At 37.0% G+C, this 25,059-nt stretch overlaps 1 protein-coding gene across 1 annotated transcript in view; it reads right to left on the minus strand.

Annotated features, from left to right (window-relative positions):
- Window positions 1-25,059, minus strand: part of NAALADL2 (N-acetylated alpha-linked acidic dipeptidase like 2) — a 328,471-nt gene that overhangs the window by 218,212 nt on the left and 85,200 nt on the right. The window contains exon 3 of the mRNA XM_032193291.1: window positions 17,563-18,064. Within this exon, the coding sequence (XP_032049182.1) occupies window positions 17,563-18,064 (502 nt within the window). The remainder of the gene's footprint in view (window positions 1-17,562; window positions 18,065-25,059) is intronic.

The following is a 25,059-nucleotide window of genomic DNA, read 5'->3' on the forward strand; positions in this document are numbered from 1 at the left end:
CAGAAATAATCACGTTGCCAAAGCTTTACCTTACACCATCTAAAGAAAAACCATCTTAAATGATTAACATTTTTGTTAGTTGAGAAACATGTGAATTTTCAAGGTACGAGTACAGGATTTTATTTCCTACAGGTGTGGTCTTCTTAAAGAAGTGACCAAAAATTAAGAAGTGTTTAATATGGGATAATGGTGTATTGGTTGTAATTATGATCTCAAAATATATCACTAAAAAACAAACAAACAAACAAAACGCTCTGGGTTTCTGAGTATAATAACCATTGTTTATATTTCTAGGTATTAAAACTGACATTATCCACATTGAAATTTGTATGGAAAAGGTAAGGAATTATTATGTATAATGAAGTTTAACCATCCATAAATGAAGAATTTTAAGGTAATTAAAATAATTTCAGAAATATTCATGAAATTGAAAAATTATACTTCTGATTATAATCCAATTTCAATATATGTACATTGAATCTGTTGTTAAAATGAATAGCTAAGATTTTAGAAACAGGAGCAGCTTATGCTTCCTCACAGATCAAGATGTAAATGCTAAAAAAGAATAATAAGATAACTGTAAATATAACTAAGGGATGACATCTTCATGATTTCCCATTCTTCTTGGCCACCTGAGCAGTTGCAGAGCTACGTGGATAGGAAAGCTAATGAGTTTGAAAAATAATACTGCAAGTAACTTTAACCAAAAGGTAGTTTTCAGATAGATCAGCTCCTTCAATCATTTGGCCAAATTGCCACAGTGAGGTGCCAGCACAAGGGAGAAAGTGGACAGGACACTGGGAAGGGGAGGCAAGAGAGACAGCCCACCTCAGATCATATCTGCTTGAACTCGTTGTGATTCCTAGCCACAATTGGTAACTGGTAAAATAAAATTCTTCACTGAGACCCCAGGAGTCTGCCCTGAAGACTCCAGAAGCCCACATTCTCCAGTGCAATGAAAAGCCCAAACAAACAAGTAGTTCCCCAGCACCCTGACCAAGGAGAAAATTACTTCCCAGCGCTGGAATAATTTTTGTATGTCTGAGCACGTAAAGGACGCACAAGCGAAAGCATTCTCCATCTCTAGGAGCATCTCCACTCTTGTCCTGTGTCATGTCCCACCTATGACTAACATCCAAGCTCTCAAAGTAGGCTAGAAAAACCTCAGAAGAAATTAAGCCATTTTTCTACGAGTGTGCATGTGTTTAGGGACTGGGGGGTCAGACTACAACCATTCCCCACATGCAAAGCCACAAGCATTACAAGAAATACAACAATGCAGCAAGTCCTGTTTTCCCACAGCTGGCAAGAGAACAAGATGAATGGCATGATCTGGATTGATACTCTAAAACCAGAAAGACCATGATCAGAGAAAAACAAAATTAATGATGCAGACATTCAAATGAATGTCCACTTTCCTTAAGACCTTTAAAGTAGTATTTCAAAGAAAATGAAGCATTTAATGCTGAATAAATACAATTATTATAAAACTGTTCTTACTACTAATTTCAGATTGAGACTGTGGAATAAGATATTAGGAGGACTTTAGAGTACTTATATTCTTAATCCAGGGACTCTTATTTCAATTCAATTCCATTTAATCAAATTCTCTTTATATCGATGGAGGTGTAAGACAAACCACATTTGTCCTAGATAGGGCAAAGATTTTTAAGTACCCTTGATTGAGTTCCTAGACCTAGAGAGGAAATTTAGTTTGTGTCTGCATTTCTTTCCTAGCCCCATTACAAACTTGTCTCATCTAAGAAATTTTTAAATGTTATTACTGCAAACATAAGCCTGGAAAAAATGTTAAAACATTACCGTGCATCAGACCAGACTTGAGAAATTTCACAAGATGCTCATTTCCACTCGTGCAGATGTCCAAATACAGAGCTTTAAGAAGAAAATCCACTGTTTACTATAAACAAATCAAGAAGTAACAAATGTCAATTTTTTTTCCTGTTTTCAGTGAGAAGCGGTTCTAGTACAATTGGATGGAAATTCCTGTTATCAAACTGGCTAATTGAATTAAAAAATCCATAATTATTCCACTAATAGAGTTTAAATCTCTCAGTAAAGATACAAATATTTGTTACAATGCCTCTGTAAATATGTAAGTTCCCCACATTCCAGCTGTCACATTCTTTCCCATAATACTGTGCCTGAAAATGTGCAGGGAGTTAAAACAAAACAAAAAACTGACACCTGAGACGAACAGAGCTAAGACACTTTCTTTTACTCCACAAAATCCAACAGTATTATTTATGAGAGGCATAAATAGGGGGACACAGCCTGACATATTTTGGCAGCATTCACAATTGCAATGGAACTGATATTCTGAAGAAACAAAACATTTTGCATTTACATTTTTTTGCTCTTCTTTAACCTTCAAGCAGCTTAAAAACAAGATAATTTTTAATCTGCATATTGCATGGCATCAAAATAGCACTTCTCCAAAGCTGAGAAAACATATGCTGTCAGCAAAGAACAAAATGATCTCTTTGATTCTAATACCTGTGATAGTAGCATGATAATAACAACGTGTGACAACTTCTCCCTACTCTCAAAATAATTATGGCTCTCTAGAATTCAGCATCTGCGTTACCAGATGTTACTGTCAAACACGTAAGCAAAAGCACTGCAGAAACCTGGCCAGCCTCCAGAGTTTTTGTCTCGATACCTCAGCAGATGCAGGTGGTTTTCAGTAGCCCAATATTTGGAGCATCAACCCATGCAAATCCACTTATGTAAACAAGAAAACAGCATCAGCAAATAATGCATCATATCCAAACAGGTTCAACGTAATCACTTTAGTCTGACTGGGAATGACATTTCTGCCAGCCTACTGAGAACTCAGATCAGTTTTTAGCGTTTGTCTGACATAAAAAAGTTAATGTCACTACATGTTTCTGAAAACTGATTTCTGTCTAATTCTTGCGTTAGGATCTGGTTACTTGTTTTTAACTTCAACATTCACTTTTGTACCCAGATGAAGTTTTTGCCAGCGGGATGACACACAAGCTATTAAAAAACAGGCATGTGCAGTAGAATTCGAAAATATTATATCAAAGCCATAAATCATTCACTCTTAAGACATAACTTGTAACTTAGCACCAAACTCTTTGCCTGAGTATGCTGATTTGTATGTGATACAATTTTTATGGAAGAATTTTTCCTCCATCTATGCATCTCTAAACTGCCGCAATTTGAAATCAAATTATCTTCAACTGGGAAGCAATTCAAATGCTAGCTGAATTGTCAAAGTAAAAATAAACATATTTAAAATGAAATTAACCATAGCCAGAGGGTAACAATCTTTGAAAAACATGCCTGAAGCACTCCTGATGCAGAACTTTTTTGATGTCACTCTCCCCAGCTAGGAAATCAAGAGGTTTAATACAGAACGACTCTTTCACCCTTTATTTTCCAGAACCTGCTAGAGGCGAGCCTTCCCTTTCCTACCTGGCTGCACCTCCCTCTGCTCATGTCAGCTTGGGACACCCCTTCCTTTGCCTACCCAGTCCTGCCACTCTGCTGCTTTCCCAGGAGTGCACAGAGCACCTTGGCCTCCTCGGTAAGACACTGGATCCCCAGGGGTGCAGAAACATTTTGGGAACCACATGAGCAGCACGCTGACCAGCATGCAGCAGGACAGTTACATTTACAGAAAGTTTTTTTCTATAATTTGTCCCAGAGCGTTTTTCACAATCACCAAATGAGGTCTGATGTGCCATTTATTTCTTAAGGAAAGACACCATTACTATTGGTTGTTGGCATTTTAGGACTTCAAAATTGGAAGCAGAATTGGAATTCAAGACTCTGTAAGAACAGCCACTGTATGTACAGGTATGAAAAGCATTCACCACCACAGAGTTGACAGCCTATATATCTGAAAAAAACAGACTTTTAAAATCCGTACTTCCATGGTCTTAGTTATTTCTGTCCTTCTATGCACAGAAACTCTTCTTCTAAAGATTTCAAAAAACAATCACATACCGATGTTAAAGGCCGTCTGATTTGCTCTACCTGGGACCTGTCTCAAAATTATGTACTGTCATGGCTTTCCTCCTCTACCCCCTTTTTTTTTTTTTTTTTTTTTTTTTGGGGTGGGTGGGGGGGAGAGAATCTGGATGGCCACACCATTACACCAAAAATACTATTAAAGTTGAAAAATTGAAATAGGAGACTGATCTCAGTTATGCTCTTGTAAATTCAGAAATTTTGGGAAATTCTGCAAAGTGCATGTTACGCAACCAGAAACTGGAATCAAAACCAAATGTTTAAATCTACTTCAACAGAGAACTAAGTTAAATCCATTGTACTATTTTAAGTTGTATTTTAACATTTTCACGTATTCAGGGTTGATAAGATGTAACATTTACAGTAGGTCTGGAATTCTTTTGACAAACAGAGAAAAAGCAATTGAAAAGCAATTTCTGTTACATTGCCTTCAAGATCAAATAAGGACTTCTCTGCAGAGCCTTACTACATAAAATCAGAGCCATATAATTATCTGTAAGCAAATATTCACTTTAATTTTCCATATCTAATAGAATACAGTATCTCTCAAAGTTAGTGCTAGCTTTATGGGCTCAAATAAGAGTGCAAGTAAAAATCATTTGATTTTACCATGTATTTTCAATTATTACCAGGCCAGTTTAAATACTGCCTCAAACATATGCTAACAGTAATAGATCATCTCCCTTACAGCTACAATAATAATGAACAAAACTTGATTAAATTCAATACTTCCATGATTTGAAAAACTGTATGAGAGTGGGGGAGATACAAAGATAAATAAGATTTTTTCTGGCAACCTTTAATTCTCATTTAGCATTCTCAATTAATGAGAAGCTAATATATTGTTTGCAATACACAAGGCATAAAGATTCATCCTTTAGCTGGAGCTGAATCTAGAAAAGAACACTAATTTTCCATTACTATTGAGTCATCTATTTAAAGGATTATGTCTAAGCAGTATTATGATACACTTTCACTGCTTCTCAAATAACCTCCCTGTCATTTTCTGTAAGGCAGCATTATTTCTTTGAAGTTGTCTTTTTATTATTTCAGCGGAACTATTTACAAGCTGTACTGTAGTTCTCCACAAGAAACCAGGAAGTGGTTTGCTTACAAACTACAGTAAGCCTTATAACAATTATTACAAAATGTCTCTGTGTAAAATCACTTTCCCCTCACTCCAGAAGAACTAACAACTTTTTCGTTGAGGTAAGAGACCTCCATTTTTTGGTGGAATATCACCATTCTCATCCCAGTCATTATTCGTGACATTAATGAATAGCACGATACATAACAAATGCTTATTCATCTTTTGATAAATGTGTTTTGTATCTTTGCTGACCTAAGAATCGCATCATATAATGCAACCTGCAACCAGTCTTTTAACATACAACATATAAAAGAAGTTAAAATGTTCTTATCCACGAAAAGACCCAGTACATAACCTAATCTTAACATCATTTTTCTGAGGATAGACTGAAGCGCTGTTACTAACTAACCCAAGCTCAAATATCCTGATTTTTTTTTTTTTTTTTTGAATTTAAAATAATTTCTGGGTAATTTTATAAAGAAATTTACCTTTCCAAGCTGAAAGATGGTGTGGAAATGTTTGCTGCTTTTATCTGAGAGGAAGCAAACAGGACTGGACCTCAAGAGTCTGCTGTTGAGGAGAAAACAAACAGCCTTTGGCAGAGGTGGTTCAGGAGCAGCCTCTCTGAGGCCCTTGTGGTGGCTGGCCCTGTCCACGGAGGAACTCAGCCTTGGCACCCTGGACAGACCTGAGGTCTTCCCTGACGTGGGTCAGAACAAGTAGACGAGAAAAGGCAGCCCACTTGCAAGATATTTAAATTTGGGAATGGCAATGCTTCATTTCCACTAAAAAAAACTTGACCCAAACAAAAAACAATCTTGAACATCGCCAATTTGCCAAAGCAGCAGCAGGTCCCTATGGGAGAGGCCCCTTACACTCATCGGATTCAGCAAACATTTCTCTCTGTACCTTACTAGGCTGCTAGGACAGCTTTTCATGATTTTACAAGATAACACAATAATCTTCTCATTGTTGTGTCCCAGCACACCATCCCTGTCTGTGACGATGAGCAGAAAAAAGGTGATGGCATGGCGGCTCTAGCCAACACGCCTCCCTGAGGGGAGTCCTCGTGCACCTTGTGCCTCAGTGATGGCAGCGTGCACGCTTCAGGCACCAGGATGGCACAAGTTTCAAGCCTGAACCTCAGAGGACAGCCTTGCAGGCCAGGGCACCACGGAGGTCTCGTCTTTTCTGGTGGGCTCTCGAGGCCTTCTCAGCAAGGCAAGGACAGCACTACACAGGAAAATCCCTGAAGTGTTTCTCACTTACCTGAGGCCCTAATTTTGTGAGGGATAATTTGGTCTTTCATGTCAGCCTTAATTACATTAACAAAGGGGATAGGATCCAAACATACCTCCAACATTTAATCCAGGGAATGATTCATCCTGATCCAATTAACTGTTTCTCAGACTGTGAGACCTTTTTAACTTCCAGACATACTAAGTCAGGAGAAAATGAGACACACACAAAAGAGACTTAAAATTCTGTGAGCCTCTTCCTCAGGGAAGCCCAGATCATTGCTACAGCCACAATCTGTACATGCTGCAATTTCTGCAATGGCAATGCTGGCAGAACTGTAAAAAGAGTTAGATTAATCCAGTCAGGATGTGACGAAAGCATGTAAAACCAATTTCCAAATCCGTAAGACTGAAGTAGGATTTAATTTATTTAGCTTTGTATTTCTGAAATAATTCCAAATGATTCTTGTTTTAACAGTGTCTGTTTTGTTGTTTTTTCTTTAAAAAAAAAAAAAAAAAAAAAAAAAGTTTTGCCAGTTGAGAGCTGCAAATCCAAGATAATGCCCCGAAGGCCTTGTGGTGCTATAAACAGCTCTGTGCATGTTCCAGCAGAAGTGTGACAGCACTGCGCTCGGCCTCAGCTTTGCTCCTGCCAAGCCCCAAATCCTCTGTTCTAGTACAGTTTATTAATCAAAAGAGAATATTAATATCGAACCTTCTCAGACAACCTATTTAAAGTAGCTTAATAATAAAGGAAAATAAGCAGTAACTCCAAAAATTTAGAAGTTTAATGCTAACACCCTCTATCAGAGAATTCTCATTGCCTTTTTTTAGAAGCCAATTGATGAAAAATTGCGGAATCTGATCTTATCTGACCACAAATGACAAAAAACAGAGGCAGAGATTGTAGTGTTAAGCCTTTGATGTGCATATAAATGTATATGTCCCTTTCAACACAAGACTTCCTACGATTCTACTATTTCTATTTTTAATTTAATACTTCCCTCTTTCACCCATTGGTTCTTGCTATATTATTTTCCCACACCAGACAAAGGAGCCCACATATCTATTTTTACAAGGAAGTATTTCTGCACTTAATATTTTATGTTACATAATACCCATTTCAATATGAAGGAGATGAGCCCCTCAACTTATGTTCAACTTATTTCTCATCTAGTGCTAAACAAATACTACCAACTTTAAAAAATAAAAATGAAAGAATTAAGGAGTTGAGACCTAACCTCCTCTGCGGAAGTGTATCCTTAATAACAGTCTGGCCTCTGACTATGGTAACACAATCATCGTAGCAGTTTCAAAGGACTTATAAATACTTGAAACACCTCTGGGCCTGGGATTAGAATGGAAATCAGGTTTCAGCCACAACCACAGACAGAAGTGATACTGAACACTAGAATAAATATATGAAAGTTTTGAGTGTGACAGAACTTCAGCTACTATGCAAAAGTAGATGTATGTGTTCACATACACACAAAACCTCATATACAAATAGGTAGTGATATATGTCTACATTTCTGTCTATAGGAAACAGTCATTACAAAACATATTTCAAAAAATTTTTCAAGTTTTCCATGTGAACAAAAGGAATAACTGTATTCACTTCCAAAATACGATGTCTTATCTATCTTTTTAGCATGTAGGCTGAATAATTCAGAAACAAAATCCCCTAGAGGATCTGTGTTAGGATTCTGAGGAACTACAGAGACTTAACTCTTCGTTTTTGTTACAGTTTAATTTTCTTAAATAGTTTCTAGAAATATTAGCAAAGAAAAACAAGCATGATGATACAGAAGAAAACCATTTGTATTTTTAAGTCACTCCTTGCATTGCTAGCAACACAGCAGCAGGTTCCATTTGCCTTACACTGAGCATATTATGAATAATTCAGTTTCTTGCTTTGTTCCCTAAATAGTTGACAGGGAATGGTAACTTTATTCATGACCGTATGGCCTTTTTTTAAGCTTGTCTACGTATTTAATAATGCACATCACCAGGCCCATCACCTAGGTTGGCATTTATTAAAAGTAAAAGCATTCAGTAACTGTTGCTAACAAATGGCCATGAAACAAGCAATTTCCCAGAGCTACCACTTTTTGCTCAAAATTGCACTCACCCAGTTATTTAAATAATTAAATGGTCTCAATCTGCACTGCATCAGCATTGGCTCACGTATGCTTCGACAGGAAACAGATTCCAGAACCGCTGGGAACATGCTCCTGCCTTGGCCACAATCATAACCATAAATATGTGAGCTCTCTGCTAAATTGCAGCTGCCCTGCTGGAATAAAGAAAATGATTTCCATGAAAGGTGACATTTTCACAGACTCTTTATTCATTTTAAACTATCAGTGCTTCCTCCCACTGTCTCCCATCTTCACGTTTTGAAGAACCCCTGGGCTTCTCCAGTCTGTAGGCTCCAGTTCACCATTTGAACAAAAACAAAATGTGTTATTGCACAGAGCATACTATAGGGGTGTATTAAGTATATATCACAGCCATAGTCACCATTTCCCTTAAGCCTCACAACCTACGTTATTAGCCTGCTAGCTAACGAAGTTTGAACACCTATTAAAAATAATTAAACAAACCCCTCAAATGTTAACCTGATCACTAAAATTGAAAAACCTGCAGACTCTGGCATATATTGAGCTTTTATGATTCTGATAGCACTGGTAGAAGGGAGTCTATGTGAAACTATAGGAAAAGAAAACGTTGCAACAGCTGAAAAGATGGAAGTTGTTAAATTTTCTCCATTCTCTTAAACAACTACTTTCACATAAGATAAACTAAGACATTAAGCTGTTTGAAGACCAGTTTGCTTTGGTAGGAAATATCAGTGAACATACAAAATTCCCAGCTAGGAATAAAAATACTAAATTCATGATTTCCAAACAATGTTACTACTGATACATTAGAATACTGTTTTTATAGTGATACTTGAGTTTGTTTTTCACTTTTTTTTTTTTTTATTTTGTACTACAAGAAAAAAACAAAGAATTGGGAAATTTCCATCTAACTGGAATATTTCGACCTTTTCACCCTTTAAAAAAAAATTGTCAGCAAATAAGTGGACTGTGACACAATGTTTTACCCTGGACAGGCACTAGTTCATCAAGAAATCATCTGTATTTAAATTTGTCAATTAAATGTGACCAAGGGAAAGATTAGCTTATATGAAGGATGAGACTTCATGCATGTTTAAAGATTATCTGTTAATGAGACCCAAATAACCCAAACAAACAAACAAAACCCAAGCATACATATAGACCTCCTAAATTATCTTTTTGTCCATAAATGGTATTCAAGAAATTCTGGAAAAAACAAAAACAAAAAAACACCATGACATGAATGTGTTTAATTTTGAAAGTCTAACAACATGCAAGTTCCAATATTACTGGGAAAAGGCTGAACTTTTTAATACATTTTATTTGTTTTTGTACAGCAACTACAACACTTCAGAAACTCATCAGCTTTCAAAGAGAATTGCACTGAGAATAGAAGCCCCTTAATGCAAGAGTATTGTAGAAGACGATTATTAAAATTGATTATTATTCAGACAATATCAATTTCATTATCTCTGATCGATTCCTAGCATTGCTCCTTAGCAGCCTTCAGTTATGAATGCTGCATGAACAGTAACCCAATACTGCACAACAAATTGCCGTCTTGCTGGTCTCAGTGAATTTGGTAACAGCCCTGACTTATTAGCAGGCTTCTAGTAAATAGCTGTCATAGGTGCTGACTGTAGGGAACTGGATGTCAAAGCACCACCAAACAGGGCTGAGAAAACTCTTTCCCCTCGAGGCTTTGTTAATTTGATTTATGTGTACAGGCAGGAAACTAATTGCTAATTGTTGCAGTGCATACCATGGAATTGCAGCACTCCACTCAAATCCTGCATCTCAAGAGTACCAATAGACTTCAGTTTTACAGTGTGCTGATGAGAGATGCATCCTAAACAGGAATTTGTTAGTGCTTGGTGCTTTAGAAATTTTACAAAATTTAGACTTTGCAATGCCCTGTGCCACTGTCTTCTCCCTGGAGAAAACAGCCACCCTCCAGGCACAGCATCACGCTGAGATGTTGAGCGCCAATACAGTTACCTCAGCAGGAACAAACTCTTCCCGTTGTTCAGGCAATTAGTAGATAACGCATCTAGTGCCAGTAATTAAACTGTCAAGAGTTTTTGTTCTGGAATGTTTGTTTCTCAGTATCTCTGTAAGTATGTCCCTGGGACCACTAGCCAAAATTGCAGATTCTCCTTGTATTAAGGTGCAAATACTGGGCACTGAAGAAGTACTTGGTCCAATTTCTACATCCCCTATATTTCCACACTGGAAGTAATTGGCCTACAATAAAAACGGGCTGTCATCTCAACAGGATGAATGATTTCTTTTCTTCAGAATTTTTCTCTTGAAAGAAGTATGGTTTGGTTATGCCTATAAAACTGATGAGTGGCAACATAAATAAGATTTTTGCCTGTAAATATTGCCTTTTAGCCAGCGTTAGTGTCAGCATCACTCAGAAACGTCTAGTCAATTACTTTTTCAGGTAGAGGCTAGTACTGAGCCTACTACTTACCAGAAGTTTTTAAAAAGGTACACCAAACAGTAGAAGAACTGATACCGCTTCATGATACATGGATGATTTACAGTCTGTTCCAGTTTGTCATGCTGCAACAGAAACAACCCTCAGAAATCCTCAGCTTTCCAAAAGACTACCAAACAGCTGCAGGTAAAGAGGAGCACAAGACTTGGGGGACATTGGGCTGTCCTGAAAATCTGAGAACAGGAAGATTGAAGGAATTGTGAGTCCCTCCCCTGTTCCATCCGGTAGCCTGAGCAGGGTAGAGTGAGGTATGCTAAACCTTTGAAAAGCAAATGACTCCCCCGCCCATGCTGGCACAGCTCATTTCATCATCTATTAGAAAAAGTAGTACTTGTCACTGCTCGGAATTGCTGTTTCTAATTGGGTCTAAATTGCCCCCCACTTTTCAGCAGTCAGGGTAAAGAGGCAGATATCTAATGGCCATGGAAATTGGTTTTCTCTCTAAACCCTAACCACACTCCTGCTTTTAATGAATTCAAGGCAAATTGGCAAGGTAACCTCTAATTTTAAAATATAAGATTACACAGTCCAAAAAGAAGTCATCAGAGTAAAATTCATTTCCACTCTAATGCCTATCATAAACAGGTGTTGCTTTTTACCAGAAAATGTGAGGCACCGGACCAACGCTCAGGCATGAAAGCAGAGCAGGACTGTGACCGTCAGTCCCTCATATCCCCATGTAATGTTTCACCAGGACTGGACTGCCTGCTCCTCATCTTCCCCCCTCAGGTTTCCACCCTGAGCCTGTGAATGTTGCATTGAAACAGAGGCTGCACCACAAAAAAAAAGACATTTAAGAAAAAACAATAATTAAAAAAAAAAAAAAAAAAAAAAAAAAAAAAAACTTCAGAAATTCCCAATTAGCTAATCTACACATTTCTACAAAATAAACATCCTGGAATGATACTGTTATAAGAAAATGCCCAAAAGCATCATTCTCAGTTTTCAGTTTGTAGCCGTGCAGGACATCATACACAACACACAAATCTTGCCGCTTTTCTTCTGCTAAAAGGTCTCAAAGGTTTGGCAATCTCTCTCATTTCCTTGCAGCTCAAAGACAAAATAAAATACTTTTTTGTCTTTCAAAGAGTTTCTGAACTGGCAAGTTGGCGCAGTTGTGATTTTCTTTCTATTTTTCCTAGTACAGAACTGTATGTTGTTTTTTGAGAAAAGCAATAAGGCAGAAGCCATTCATGTGGGCTGTGACAGATAAGGAAATTTATCAAGGGACTCATTACTTATTATGCCAATGTGAATATACAGTTTATTGGATCTAATTCATTACTATATCACACTGGTGTATTGCTTGGAAAAATTATTTTAAAGCAACACTGTGTACTTCATTTACAAAGGACACAGTTATAATACAAAAATCATGCTTTACTGTAAATGATTTCCCAAATCAAACATCTCAAATTCAATATATTTTTTATGGTTACCATTAAGAAAAATAATCAACTGAGAGGAAAAATTGTTTTCAGTGAACCACACAGTGGACTTGAGACATAAAATATGTCCTTATGATGTTGAATAAACCATAAGCTAAGACGTTTCTTCCAAGAGGAAGGAATTTTATAAGCATATGCTGTAACTGACACTAAGAGAACAAACTTACACCTCCTTGTCAAGCATTATATATCAATATAATGCATCCTTCTTCCATCTACAGAAAAACAAATGAAAGAATTATGTTCATCAATTTCAAAAAAATAAAAAAGGTGAATCAAGTGAAACCAATGAAAACTATAAAATAGACAAGCTTTTCTATTAACACTTCTGAAGTACAGATACCAACTATTTTGAGGCAAGGGGAAAATCATATTAGACCTAAGTGGGTATCTGAAGCCTAAATTTATCAGGTTACTGTTCCACAGACAATAGTTCAGGTCATGCAGGGCATCTTTCATGCACAAAAGATACCTCTCCACGTTCTCAGAGCCATTCTTTACTGGTGAGGTAGCAGGAGGATAAGGGTTTCACTTGTTTGATGTCACTCTTATCTCCTTTCAAAAAGGTCTTTGTACTTATAAATACATGTTGAAAATTATCATGTGAATAAAGAAAATCCCAAGTGATTACACAAACTGTGGGAAGGACATAAATCCAGAGTTCGCTCAGCTCCTGGTTACCCAGGAATGTGGCAATATCAATTTCTAAAGATGTAGTACGGAGGACTTCAGATTCAGCCTAACAATGTAATAAATATCCAAGACTGATACGTAGACGCAAATAGGACGAGTTCCCATGGACTTTCTTTTTGCAATACATTTCTCAATTGCTGGCATGACAAAAATCAGAGAATTTGTTTGCATACAGAGGACAGAAAGACAGCAGCATAAACAGCAAATCCCAGGTAAAGCAAGCAGTGGTCTAGGCCTGCTATTTACCCATGAATACATCAGCACATAGCTATTAACAGTGGGGATGGAATGGGCCTTTGCTAGGGGAAGCAGCCACTGGAGCCCCTGAGCACAAGATGTTATTTCTCCTTTTTCCCCTCACACACTTCACTTTGGAAGGTGATGGTCTACTCCTGGCCTGATTTCTCATTCCTGGAACAACAAATTCAGTTTTTCCAAGAAGCAGCTTGGAAATTTAATTCATGTCCAGATACCGACAATTCAACTTTTCTGAGAAGTTCTGGTCTCTGCTTCCCAGGTGTTTCACAGGCTTGGCGCAATAAAAAGGCTCGATGTTCCAAGGTTTTAACAGCACTGAATATAACTACTGAGGGACAACAAACACTTGGGTGTGGAAAGAAGTTTCCCACCTCGTTTTCAGATAAACTCCTTTTCTCACCGCATAGGGAACTTTTGTTTCTTTGGCAATGACCGTGTAGGAGAGCTGCTGCTGTCTACTTTCCTGCAGCCCTTTGAAGAATTAAGCTGAAGTTATGGATAGCACCAGACACAGGTGACAAATCAATTCTTGCCAGAGATGGATTTGTGAGATTCCGCAGGTGATATTACCAGCTGGAAGAAGGAACAGATATGTCTCCAAAGGACAGTTAGTTGTAACTAGATGCATTACGAAGGGATTTAAACCTCCCTATTGCTCGAGGGAGAAAAAATCGTAGTGAAGAAAGCATTTGAGAGAGGATATATAGAATGAAACACAGAGCTAAAATGTAAGAGCAGCCTGATGGACTGGATGAAGAGAAGAGCAAAAGTCTTCTGTCTATAGGCCTCTGTTCTTAATCATGGAGAAACATACCCATTTTTTGCCATAGCATGACTGCAAAACTGATAGTAACTGAGACCTTTTACTATTGAAAGGATCAGCACATTAAAGCATCATAAGGCTATGAGAATTTTTAAAGTGTTTGAGAATTAACTAATCTGATAAATAAGGTATAAGTAGAATTATAATTGACAACAACACAACCGTACAGTTTTCTTTACACTTACCTTTCAACATGAATCCCTCTCTGGAGTTAATTTACAGAAGTCAACCCAAAAATTACAACTTGCAATAAAATAAATATGGCAACCCTATATTTCCCAAGAAAATTAGGATTTTCTCTCATTTTTATCTGTCTTTGGAGCAACACCATTAAAATGATTTCTTTCAAAAATAAAAATACCATCTTTTTATTTCCCCTATTGAAGTGTTTTGTACTGTTTAAAGTGTTAAACAATGTGTTTTCTTTAAGAAAAAGATGTCAGTAGTAGTTTATAAGTCTAGGGGTCTTTGGAGAGACTGTATTCATGCTCCTTTTTGTGCTTTCATTGTCTCATCCCTTTAGTTTGTTAATAATACTCAACTCAAGTCTTAACTGACAACCCACCAAAGTTCAATTTGCACAAAATTCAAATGTTTGCCGTTCTTAAAGATAAATGCTTCACATCTATGGTGAACAAAATATTGGTTGTTAATGAGAGCTACATTGAATTTAGTGACAATCTTCCCTCTAATGAACAAAATCTTGCTGGTTAATGAGAGCAACGTTGAAGTTAGTAATGATCTTCCCTCTAACTCCAGACCAGCACATTATCGTTGTCTCATTTTCCCTTGTCTTTTCCTGAAAGTAGGGCAGGAAAAAATGGCTCATGGGACTGACAGAGGAGCAGCAAATGAGCTCTCACAAAGAACCAAAAAGGGAGATGGCAGGAATGCCTATATCTCCCATTTCATCAAACTTTGTAGACAAACTACTGTCACCCTATGTGATCCTCCATTCAACTTGCACAGAATCCAGTCCAAATCCCAGCAAAATCAAAGAAGTCCCCTGGTGCACTTCATTAACTTCTTTTATAGCCTAGAGCCTTTTACAGCCCAATACTCAAAACATCATCTGACTGTAGCAGAGTTCATCTCAGCAGAAAGTTCCCACTCCAGACTTCTAAGCACATTAAGCTGATGTCTACTTGGGTAATAGGACTGGTACAGCTGTGTCTTTTACGCATTTTTCTTCCCAGTCCTTTATCAGGACTGTTAGCAAAATCTCTTACCTTTATTGAGTCTGATCTAAGTAGTAAGCTAAGAAAATTAAATTAATGTCATTCTCAGTAACATTTAGAAATTGCAAGCTAAGCAGCTGCCACTTATTCCTAGTAATTCAAAGTATATTACTTTGAAAGAAGTTTTACAATAACATATATTGATCTTGTCAATTGTTTTTTTTTCCCCCTCAAGAAACATATGTTGCAGGTTCTATATTTGTGGGGCTACATATATGCAGGTTTCATTGCAACAGCTCTGATTCTAGCCAAACAGATGTTGAGGGAAAGCAGCTTAACAGAACATGCAATAAAACCTTTCTCAGATCAAAATGCTGGGTGAAGAAAAAATCTTGTAGGTAATGCAGTATACTAAACACATTGATTATATACTTATACATAAAACTGATAAGTAATGAAATTAATTACAATTCTTGATTACATTTGCGCAAATCATGCTATTATGTTGAAAAAAATAACCAAGTTCTACAAACTACATTAATTAAATGTTGGCAACTATGTCAGTTTTGTAAGATGCAAAGTATTTATATAACTCGTATAAGTTGAGATTCTTATTAACACTTCAATCCCTAGCCGAAGTAATTTGAAAAGAGATGAAACAACAGAATGTTTTTAAATGACTTCTCAAAATACTAAAATGGTAAATGATTCCAAATCAAAACCAAAAGTATTGGAATACTATCCCAAGACTGATAGACTTCTCTGTAATCTTCACATAATACTCCATCAGTAGAATCCACTTTATTTAAATACTTTGTTCATGACTAAGCTTAATGACAGACTTTGATCTACTTTCCTTTCTGAGCAGAGAAGGTTAAATTTTTATCACTCAAAATAACCATTGCTTGTCACATTATAAAGTTTCTCATTATGAAAAAAAAAAAAAGGATCCATAAAGTAGAGTCAGATCAGCACATGAAAACTGACAAAGTCCTTTAACTTGTATTTAGTAACAGTGCTGTCTCAAAACATGGTACTGACCCCTTCAAGGATTTCAAATCAGGTTTATCAAAAATAAAGGCAATATATTATATTAGAATACTTCATCGGTTACTTTCAATTGACTTCTGAAATATCCAGACCAACTCTTCGGATATCCTCTACAGCAATCCTTCCTAATCTTGAGTATATAAATTCTGCCACTTCTGAACAGATACCGATCAAAAAAATCTGCAGTGCATTTCCTTTACCGTAAAAAAGGAAGTTTCACTGCTCTGGGTCACTTTGAGAAGCCAGAAATAAGCTGAACTCCTCCTTCATACAGACCGCACTTTCAAAAGTTGGCAGGAAAACAGAAGAATCTAGTTTTATCCCCATTCACTGCTAAATAAAAGTGTACTCTCATACTCATATCAAAGTGTTTTATAAACTTTCAAATCAGTGGAAAAGTTCTGTATGGAAGAAAAAAATAAGGTAAAACCCAGCTAAGGGTTTTAGTAGACATTTTATAACACTTCAGATCCACATCCATAAAATAGGTACTATGGATTAAAACATTGCTTTTTCAATTCAGCAATTATTTTAAACTATTTGGGAGAAGGAGTTATCTGCCTGTGTTCTAAAAACAAACAGCAATCTTTCACAGTTCAGACTTCAATTTTCCCTCTAAATACACGCAGAGTAAAGGTTTAATTCCCCCTTATAGACTGAAAAACAAAGACAAGGATTCACGCTGAAAAAAAAAACAAAAGCAAGGATTCACTTATTTGCCAGACATTACATGGAAATTTCTGAAAGCACCAAATATTGCAAGTCATAATCCATAACCTTGCTTTTCAAAATTATTTGACGATTGACAAGATCTAGGAAAGCTGGTACCTTCTGTATTTATATTCACTTTGCATTTTTCAATTCCTGTACATTAAAGGTACTATTAATATATTCAGCAACATGACATTATTGGAGCAAAAAAGATCATCCTCTTAAAACAAGAATAATCCCATAACAGTGCAACTAATACAAATCCACACCACTATGAAAATCATTTGAGTTTCATTCTCACCCCCCAAGTATCATGAGACTACTGAACACATGTAGAAAAATTCAAGGTTTGTAAGTAAAACAAATCAAAGCAAATCTTAATATTAGCACCTGAAGGCACGTAGAGAAAAAATGCTAAGGTACATACCTGTAAATCTGTTGAATATTTTCAGCTTTGATTTCCTTGAGGATTTCATGGTAGGTATGAGGGTTATTTGGTTCTGGAGATGCTGGGGGAGAAGGACATTTCTTGCCTGAATAATATCCTATCACAATTCCAAAAATAAATACAATCAAAGCAGTGCAAAATACTTTCAGTATCTGAAAAAAGTTGCAGCGGTTATTCTTTGGTGCCTGTCTTGTGTAGTGTGAGATGTAGTCGGGGTCTTCCTGAAGTCGCTGGAATCTTCCTTTAGGAGAAGTCGATGGCTGGATGGGCTCAAGATCAAGGTCAGGGCTCTGTGAGTTTCCCAGATGATGCTGGACTGCACCATCCAGTCGGAAATGGTCAAAGCCAGGCTCCTCCAGCTCTTTTTCCATGTCCCATTCCAGTTCCAATGCTGTGGCCTGGAGGTCATCGTTGTCAAGGTATGGAGAGTGCCCCTGTGCTCTCTGGTCTGCATTCACTTTGTGATAGGCCATCTTTTTATCTATTAAAATAAATTAAAAACAAACACAGAAACATAAACATTTGCTTCCTTATGTCCACGTAAACAATTTATTATGTCTCCTTTGTAAACCTCAGAGAAATGAAAATACATATTAAAACACAAAACCTGGTTTCTCAGTTTCACTCTGCCCATTTCCATCCTCCTATTAACCTTTGTAGGATCAGTGGTCACACAATCATCAGTGAGGAAATAAGATATTTAAAGGGATATAATATATTGCAAGGATATGAGGAAAGGGAATTGACAAGTACCAGTAGCAAACAGAAAAGTTAGCCCATTATTTTGTCAGTCTCCAATCTCCAAGATAGTAATAAAAATTTGAGCGAATGCACAGTTTCTAAAACAATTATTTATCACCTGAAAGTCATTTTAAAGCTTAACTGCGTGTATCAATTTCATTGCACACACCATACAAAATAATGCTGTTAAAAAAAAGTTGAAAAAATAAAAATAACTAATTTGCCTGATCTGATTCTAAACACATGGAAACACTAAGTTAAAAAAGAAATTTCAGGGTGACACTGTACTTACACATCAATAAAAGACTTCCTTTTAGATGGAACATTCTATTATTTATAGCTATTTTAAATGCATAGCTCCTGAATGACTGATGAATTTACTTAGAAATTGTCCCAGCTGTTTTGCTCCACTTATTTTTTGCCATTTTAATGAATCAAAACCACTGGCAGGTACGTATTTATATCAAAATCATTCCTTTAATAGCAAGGCACTATCTGTGGCACTTCTAGATATTTCTACGGAAGCATGAACCCTCTAAAGGGAACTCTGACCTCCAGTACAAACATTCAAAGTCAATTTTCAACAAATCGTTTTCAACGGACTGCAACAATAGGGTGCCATTTTCCTCCATACTTCGACAATAGCTATTCCATCACATAAGCATCTGTAATTTAGGGCTTTTCAAACATCAGGCAGACTCATCAATTAGAATAAATTGAAGATTAAGATATTAAAGTTCTCGCAGTGATAGGTATCAAACTGACACCTACAACACCACATTATCCCTCCATTTTTACATTTTAAGGCATTTTCTTTCTCTAAGACTTACATCCAGATAACATTATTGAGGCCACATAATAGATTAAGCTACTCAACAGCAAAGTAGAATTTAGCTTTTGTGCAGCTCTTTGAAGAGAACAAACCATTAGAAAACACTGATATAATGAAACAGCCTATTGTCCACTGAAAGACTATCTTGCTCTCCACAATTTACAGATCCTTGTGCAGCCATATAAATATCCCCTGTCTATAACTGTCAGGCAGTCCAGCAACAGCCAAGAGAGCATCTAGTTGAGGTATGTGTTTCCAGGGTACCTATTGTATACACTTTGCAAATCAATTCCCTACCTGCAATCTCAGTTCTTCTATATGCAGTGAATGGAAGAGTTTAGAGTAAGCTGAACTAAAGCATCCAATTTTGTGTGATTAAGTCAAATAACTTATTTAAATAATAAAAAAAAAAATGTTTATATCTAACTTCTAGTTGAATCAACAAACGGCTTAAATCTGTAAAGCTTTTATTTTGCCCTTGGTGTAGCAGAGTGCCTGAAGTGAAACTTTGTGCAAAAAGTTAAAGCACACTGCATAATTTCAAGCACATTTGAATCCATGGCCTTGAATGTTATCCAAGTGTTGCTGGAAAACCCACAGGGAACCTTTCAAAATCATGTTAGTGTCCTTAAGGATCAAAAAATTGTTATCAAAAATATCTTGCCTGAAAATACGTAGATAGTTCAGATCTTTAAAGATTCTGGTCAATTTAGCAATCACTTAAGTACTGCAGTGCTGAGGTACTTTTGTGCATCTTGCCATGATGCATGCTTAAAATTATGCATATGCTTCATTGCTTTGTAGATCAGAGAAAAAAATGGAAAAAAAATATAGCTAGAGTGCTATAAAGTAATACATGCTTAATTCCTTCAGGTGAATAGAATCATGTATTCATAAAAATGTTAGCTCCAAGGAACCTTTGGAGATTATCTTGTCCAGTATCTCACTCAAAGTGGGATTTATTGCTGCTATCAGATTCCCTTTTTCGGCAGAAGAAACAAGGCTCAAATCAGATGTTTGACTTGCCTCAGTTTCTCAATATCCTTCCTGAATTGAAGAATCCAAAGCTGGATGCAACATTTCAGTTGCGGCCTCAGAGTACAGGAGAGCAAAAGCTGTCCTAGATCTGCTGAGCCATAATCCTGGTAGCCCATGAGCTACCTGACTCGTTCACAAGTGCAGCGCTTGCCTCGTGCCCCCAGTTAGATGCCTCCTGTAGTGGTCCTTCACCACTATCTGCTGCTCAGTGAGGTGCCCACCTGCGCTGATGGACCGGTTGTGATGGCCCTGCTCCACAACCCTGCTGGTCTGGCTGAACTTTTAGAAGCTTCTGTTTGCTCAACCCTCAGGTTTGGGAAGGTCTCTCTGAACTGTAGCTCTGCAATTCAATGGGTCAACTTCTTCCTCAAAAATATCCTTTGGAAAACTGGGCTAACCAATCTTGAAACTATTTATCTGTCCTTTCGTTCTGTCTTCTCCTTCTTTGCTGGTGAAGGGATTAACTTGCAGACCATGAATGACAGAGGTCACTATTGGATAACAACTGCTCAACAACCACATCTTTCCAACTCCATTTTAATACTGCTTTTTATTAGAAAATAATTGAAAGAGTGGTTTGTCCTGCAAAAATCATTACTACATAATTTTGACTCTAGAATTCCTACAGTCATTTAACACAAGGCTTTAATCAAATGAATTATCTCTTATCAGGTTACTACGGTATTACCCATAGCATAGGAATTAAAGGCAGCTTTAAGATGCCGTTGCGTGGCAAATGATCTTGCTGAGCGTATAAATGGTGACCATTGCATTTCAGTGGTACTTAAGATTTCTCTGCATTTATGACATATTAAAAACATATGTTATTGTTCAATGAAGTGCGTTAATAAACGTTATTTAAATCTCTACACATAAGCACATAATAAGAATTCCTATGAAATTTCTTTAATGGCTGTTAATGCAGACAAGTAGTAACCATAGCGTAGTTAATCTCAGCAATTCACTATTCACATAAAGCACCAAAATCAGTTACAAAACGTCAGGAAAAAAAGCTAAACGAACTAAAGGAAATAATAATTTAATTCAGTTTTGTATTTGAGACCAGTCTTTGGTGTAATGGATCTGCTTAGCAATGCATCTGATTTAGTTAAGGAACACGAAGAAGGCAAGCTGCAGTTAATGTCTTCATTTTTCTAGTAATATTGCCAAGTTCATCATTTGAGTGTAAAGACACAACTTACCAAGAAAAACGGAGATTAGGGCCCATAATGTGTATAGCTCTGCCAACAGTGATTTTAGAAAGTGGTCTCCTAATTCTGAATAATACATATATTCTTCTTATATTAACAGTCCTATTTACTACTTGGCTGGTTAAGGAGGTACCATGACTTAAAGATTATGTATTAAATGTAATCTTAGGTAAGAATTTGAAAGATAAAGAAAACTTTACACAGAGAATAACAACATTAAAGACAATAGAAGGATGGATAAACTGTAAAGTCATGAAAAGCTATTCTGATGCTCTAGCTCAGTTTTCCCAATAACACAGACCATAAAAAGAACATATTTTTGAAAGATACTTTTGAAAATTTCAGGAGACAGAAAACCCAACCCATCTGCCAGCAAGCTGTTTCAACATTTAATTGTTGTTAAATACATGTTTTATTATAAGATAAAAGAGCAATTGCAAAATGCCGGAAGTCTGAATGTGCACAAAGCAAGCTTGAAAGTTGTTTTACAGGGACAGCAAAGGGGATTGTAAATTGTGGAATACTGGACATAGCAAAGCTGATGACCAATAAAGCTGATGTCCATTTCTATACTTCCACTTATTTGTGGGTAGAATGTTTGTAGCGAAGTATTAATCATATTAAATATTCTTTCAATTAGGCATACACATGAAATCAAGAAAGTCAACCTTAACAGATCAATAACAGATCATTACTGCCTTAGCAAGTCCATTTCAAAGCTATCTACATGCCTTTGATCTTAAAATAACACATTTATATCATACCTGATAGGTACATCTTGTTATGAAACCATCAGAAGCCTCTTGTGATGTCTTTCCTGCTTGAATCCCTTATCAATGAAGCCTTTGAAAACAATCTAACAAGGACTACATGAAAGGTGTTGCATCTGTATCACCACCTCTAATACCTCCACAACAGAAAGATCAGCTTATACGAATGTTTCATGAAACCAACAAAGACCAGTATGAATATGTTATGGTAAATTCCCCTAGCTTTGTGCGTGGTGCTGTAGTTGTCAGCTTACAGATAGCTGAAACAATTAGCAGGCTCATTCACAGCAGGCAGAGAGGCAAGCGTTAACATGAGAACGCCTTCTTGGGCCATTTAGCATTTGTTACCAAAAAGGCAACTTTTACCTCCAAAATGTACTAAATGAGTTGTGACTTTTCTGTATAGTCACAGAAAGAAAAATCTGGGGTTGTTAGTGAATCTCAATTTTAATGATTCTCTATCATTTTAAATGTCTTCTTGGTATTCCCTATACAGAGTGTTCAACCCCCAAAACAGATATATCATCATCTCTTGGAAGGGCAAATAGCTGCATTTGTTCCAGAAATCAACACCCACAACACCTACAAGTCTATCAAATGTATTTGACAACAATTTAGTACTTTGTTAAATGAGATGATGACAAGTTTCAGGCCCAGACAAATTTCTCTAGTGATAAGTCCCTGAAAAAAAAAAAAAAAAGTTTTTTGCAGAAGAGATTATGATGCCCTTGTCAACAGCAACATTACACTACACTCTAATACCAAAAAAATGTCATACTTCCATCATCTCTTCTGTAATTTTCCGCAGTAATGATTTTTCGTTTCCTCATGTTTGGGATACATGCTTGGCAACCAGTTTAGTTACAGGAGGAAAATTAAGTTCTTTGTCACTCCGCACAACAACTGTATAAAAAACAAATGACAAAAACCTATTTGTCAGCCTGCTGCCTTTTCAGAGCCTCTGAAGTCCTGGGGCTTGGTGAAAGAAGAATTGCCAGGAAGCTCCTCCTGGCTCAGCATCACAAAGCTAAAGCAGAGGCAGCGGAGGATGTGTGGTCTCCAATATGCTGGGCATGTATTACTAACATAGATCTTCTCCACTCTGACACGTTTAGTTTTTAAACACGTATCTGGTGAAACAAAACTCAGAAATATTTACTGATCTTACAGGAGCTAACAGCATCCATGAAATACACAGAGCCTACCTAGGAGGTTTATTAAAACTTCAGCTTAAGCAGATCGGTATAAATGGCTCAGTTACAGAGGCTGTGCACTTCTTGTCGTACATGCCTTTGCTTGGCTTCCATTTTCAGAACTGCTTTCCCCTGTTTCTGGTGGGTTCTGGCTCAGTTTTTGGGGTGCTCACCAGCAGCAACCCCAGCCCTGCTAAGAAGCCGCGGACACGGAGCCCTGCCTACTGCTGGAGCTGCTGCTCCAAGGTGGGAAAAGCTCACCTCACACCAAGGGGTCCTCTGAGCAAAAGTGCTGTAGTTCTCATCCCTGCTCAGCATTTCAGGAACTTGGAGACATTGTGCAGTCACAACAAACAAAATATATTTGGAAGGGGCCTACCAACAAGAAAACGTTGCCCACAAAAGAAGAAATCAAGTCTGTGTTTCAGCCAGTCCTTGCCGTAATTTGGTTTAAATGCAGCCACCACTGGGTCCAGGGTGAAGCCACCAGCTGTACACCTCTCGCCCCTTGCTCTTAGTGGGATCGGGGGGCTAGCAGCAACCTCCTCTTCCCCCATAAGAAGCAACCCACTCAGAACTCTTCTGTGAACACCATTCCCCTCATACAAACTGCCTATATGCTAACCTAATGTTCAGTTTCCCTGAACATGTTTTTCAGATTCAAGGTTTTATCAATAATACATTTTGCATCGCATTTCCCAAGACATAATAATTGCCTTTGAAAGAAAAAAAAAAAAAAAAAAAGTACACAAAGCTTTACAAAGACAAAAAAAACTATTATTGGGGTATTTGCATTTAGGCTTACAGTTGAATTTTGTGTGAAATAAAATTATTGTAAATGGTGTTTAACTTGAAAATGCTGACAGCAATAGCTGCAATAAGAGGCTATAGCACTTCTTAGGAAAGTTAATTTTATATGACTAATATGTGCTATAGATTATTTTTTCTTTTTCTTAATTTTGCCAGTCACTTGCTTGGGCATATTTCACTTCTTTTTTTTTTTTTTTTCCCCAAACAGTTTTTGCTCTAATTACAGTCGGTCATATTTAACTTTTTTTTTTCTTGAACAATAACTTAGTAATTTTAACTTTAAAAATCTGAAAACTGTACGCTTGCAGGCTATTACACTTTAAGGAAATTTGGCTAACAGGAAAAAAATGTCACTTTTACAGATGAGATACAACATCATAAACAACACAGTCTGAATTCCTGGTTTTAGTCTAGCAATGAAAATATTAACACATTTTTTGAGGGGGAAGAGACACAAAAGATGACCCCCTGAGCAGCTGGGATCCAAGATTTTGGGCCCTTAACATAGTCCAAAGATAAGAGGTGGACATGATTCAGCCCTACAACTTCAGTCTATCACCTGAAGGTATCCATTAACCCCAGTAAGACAACATTCAAAATCTATTTTAAAAAACAACTTTCCAGACAGAGGCTTTCTCTATGAAACCTGCATGTGTCACTGAGCTCCTATAATTTTTGTTCCCATAAACGAGCTAAGGCTCCAGCTGAAGATGGTGAGTAGTTTCAAAGACCAGAAAGTAAAACCAGAATCGACAGTGGTTTGGAGGAGGGCAGAACAGAGCCCATCTACAAAATCCCTGTTACTCCTGGTGATACAACATAAAACCAGCTCCTCTACGCTGGTTCTCAGAGTTTAGGATGAATTTCACAGATCTACCTGG

This window comes from Aythya fuligula, chromosome 9 (genome assembly GCF_009819795.1).
Source record: "Aythya fuligula isolate bAytFul2 chromosome 9, bAytFul2.pri, whole genome shotgun sequence".
NCBI lineage: Eukaryota > Metazoa > Chordata > Aves > Anseriformes > Anatidae > Aythya > Aythya fuligula.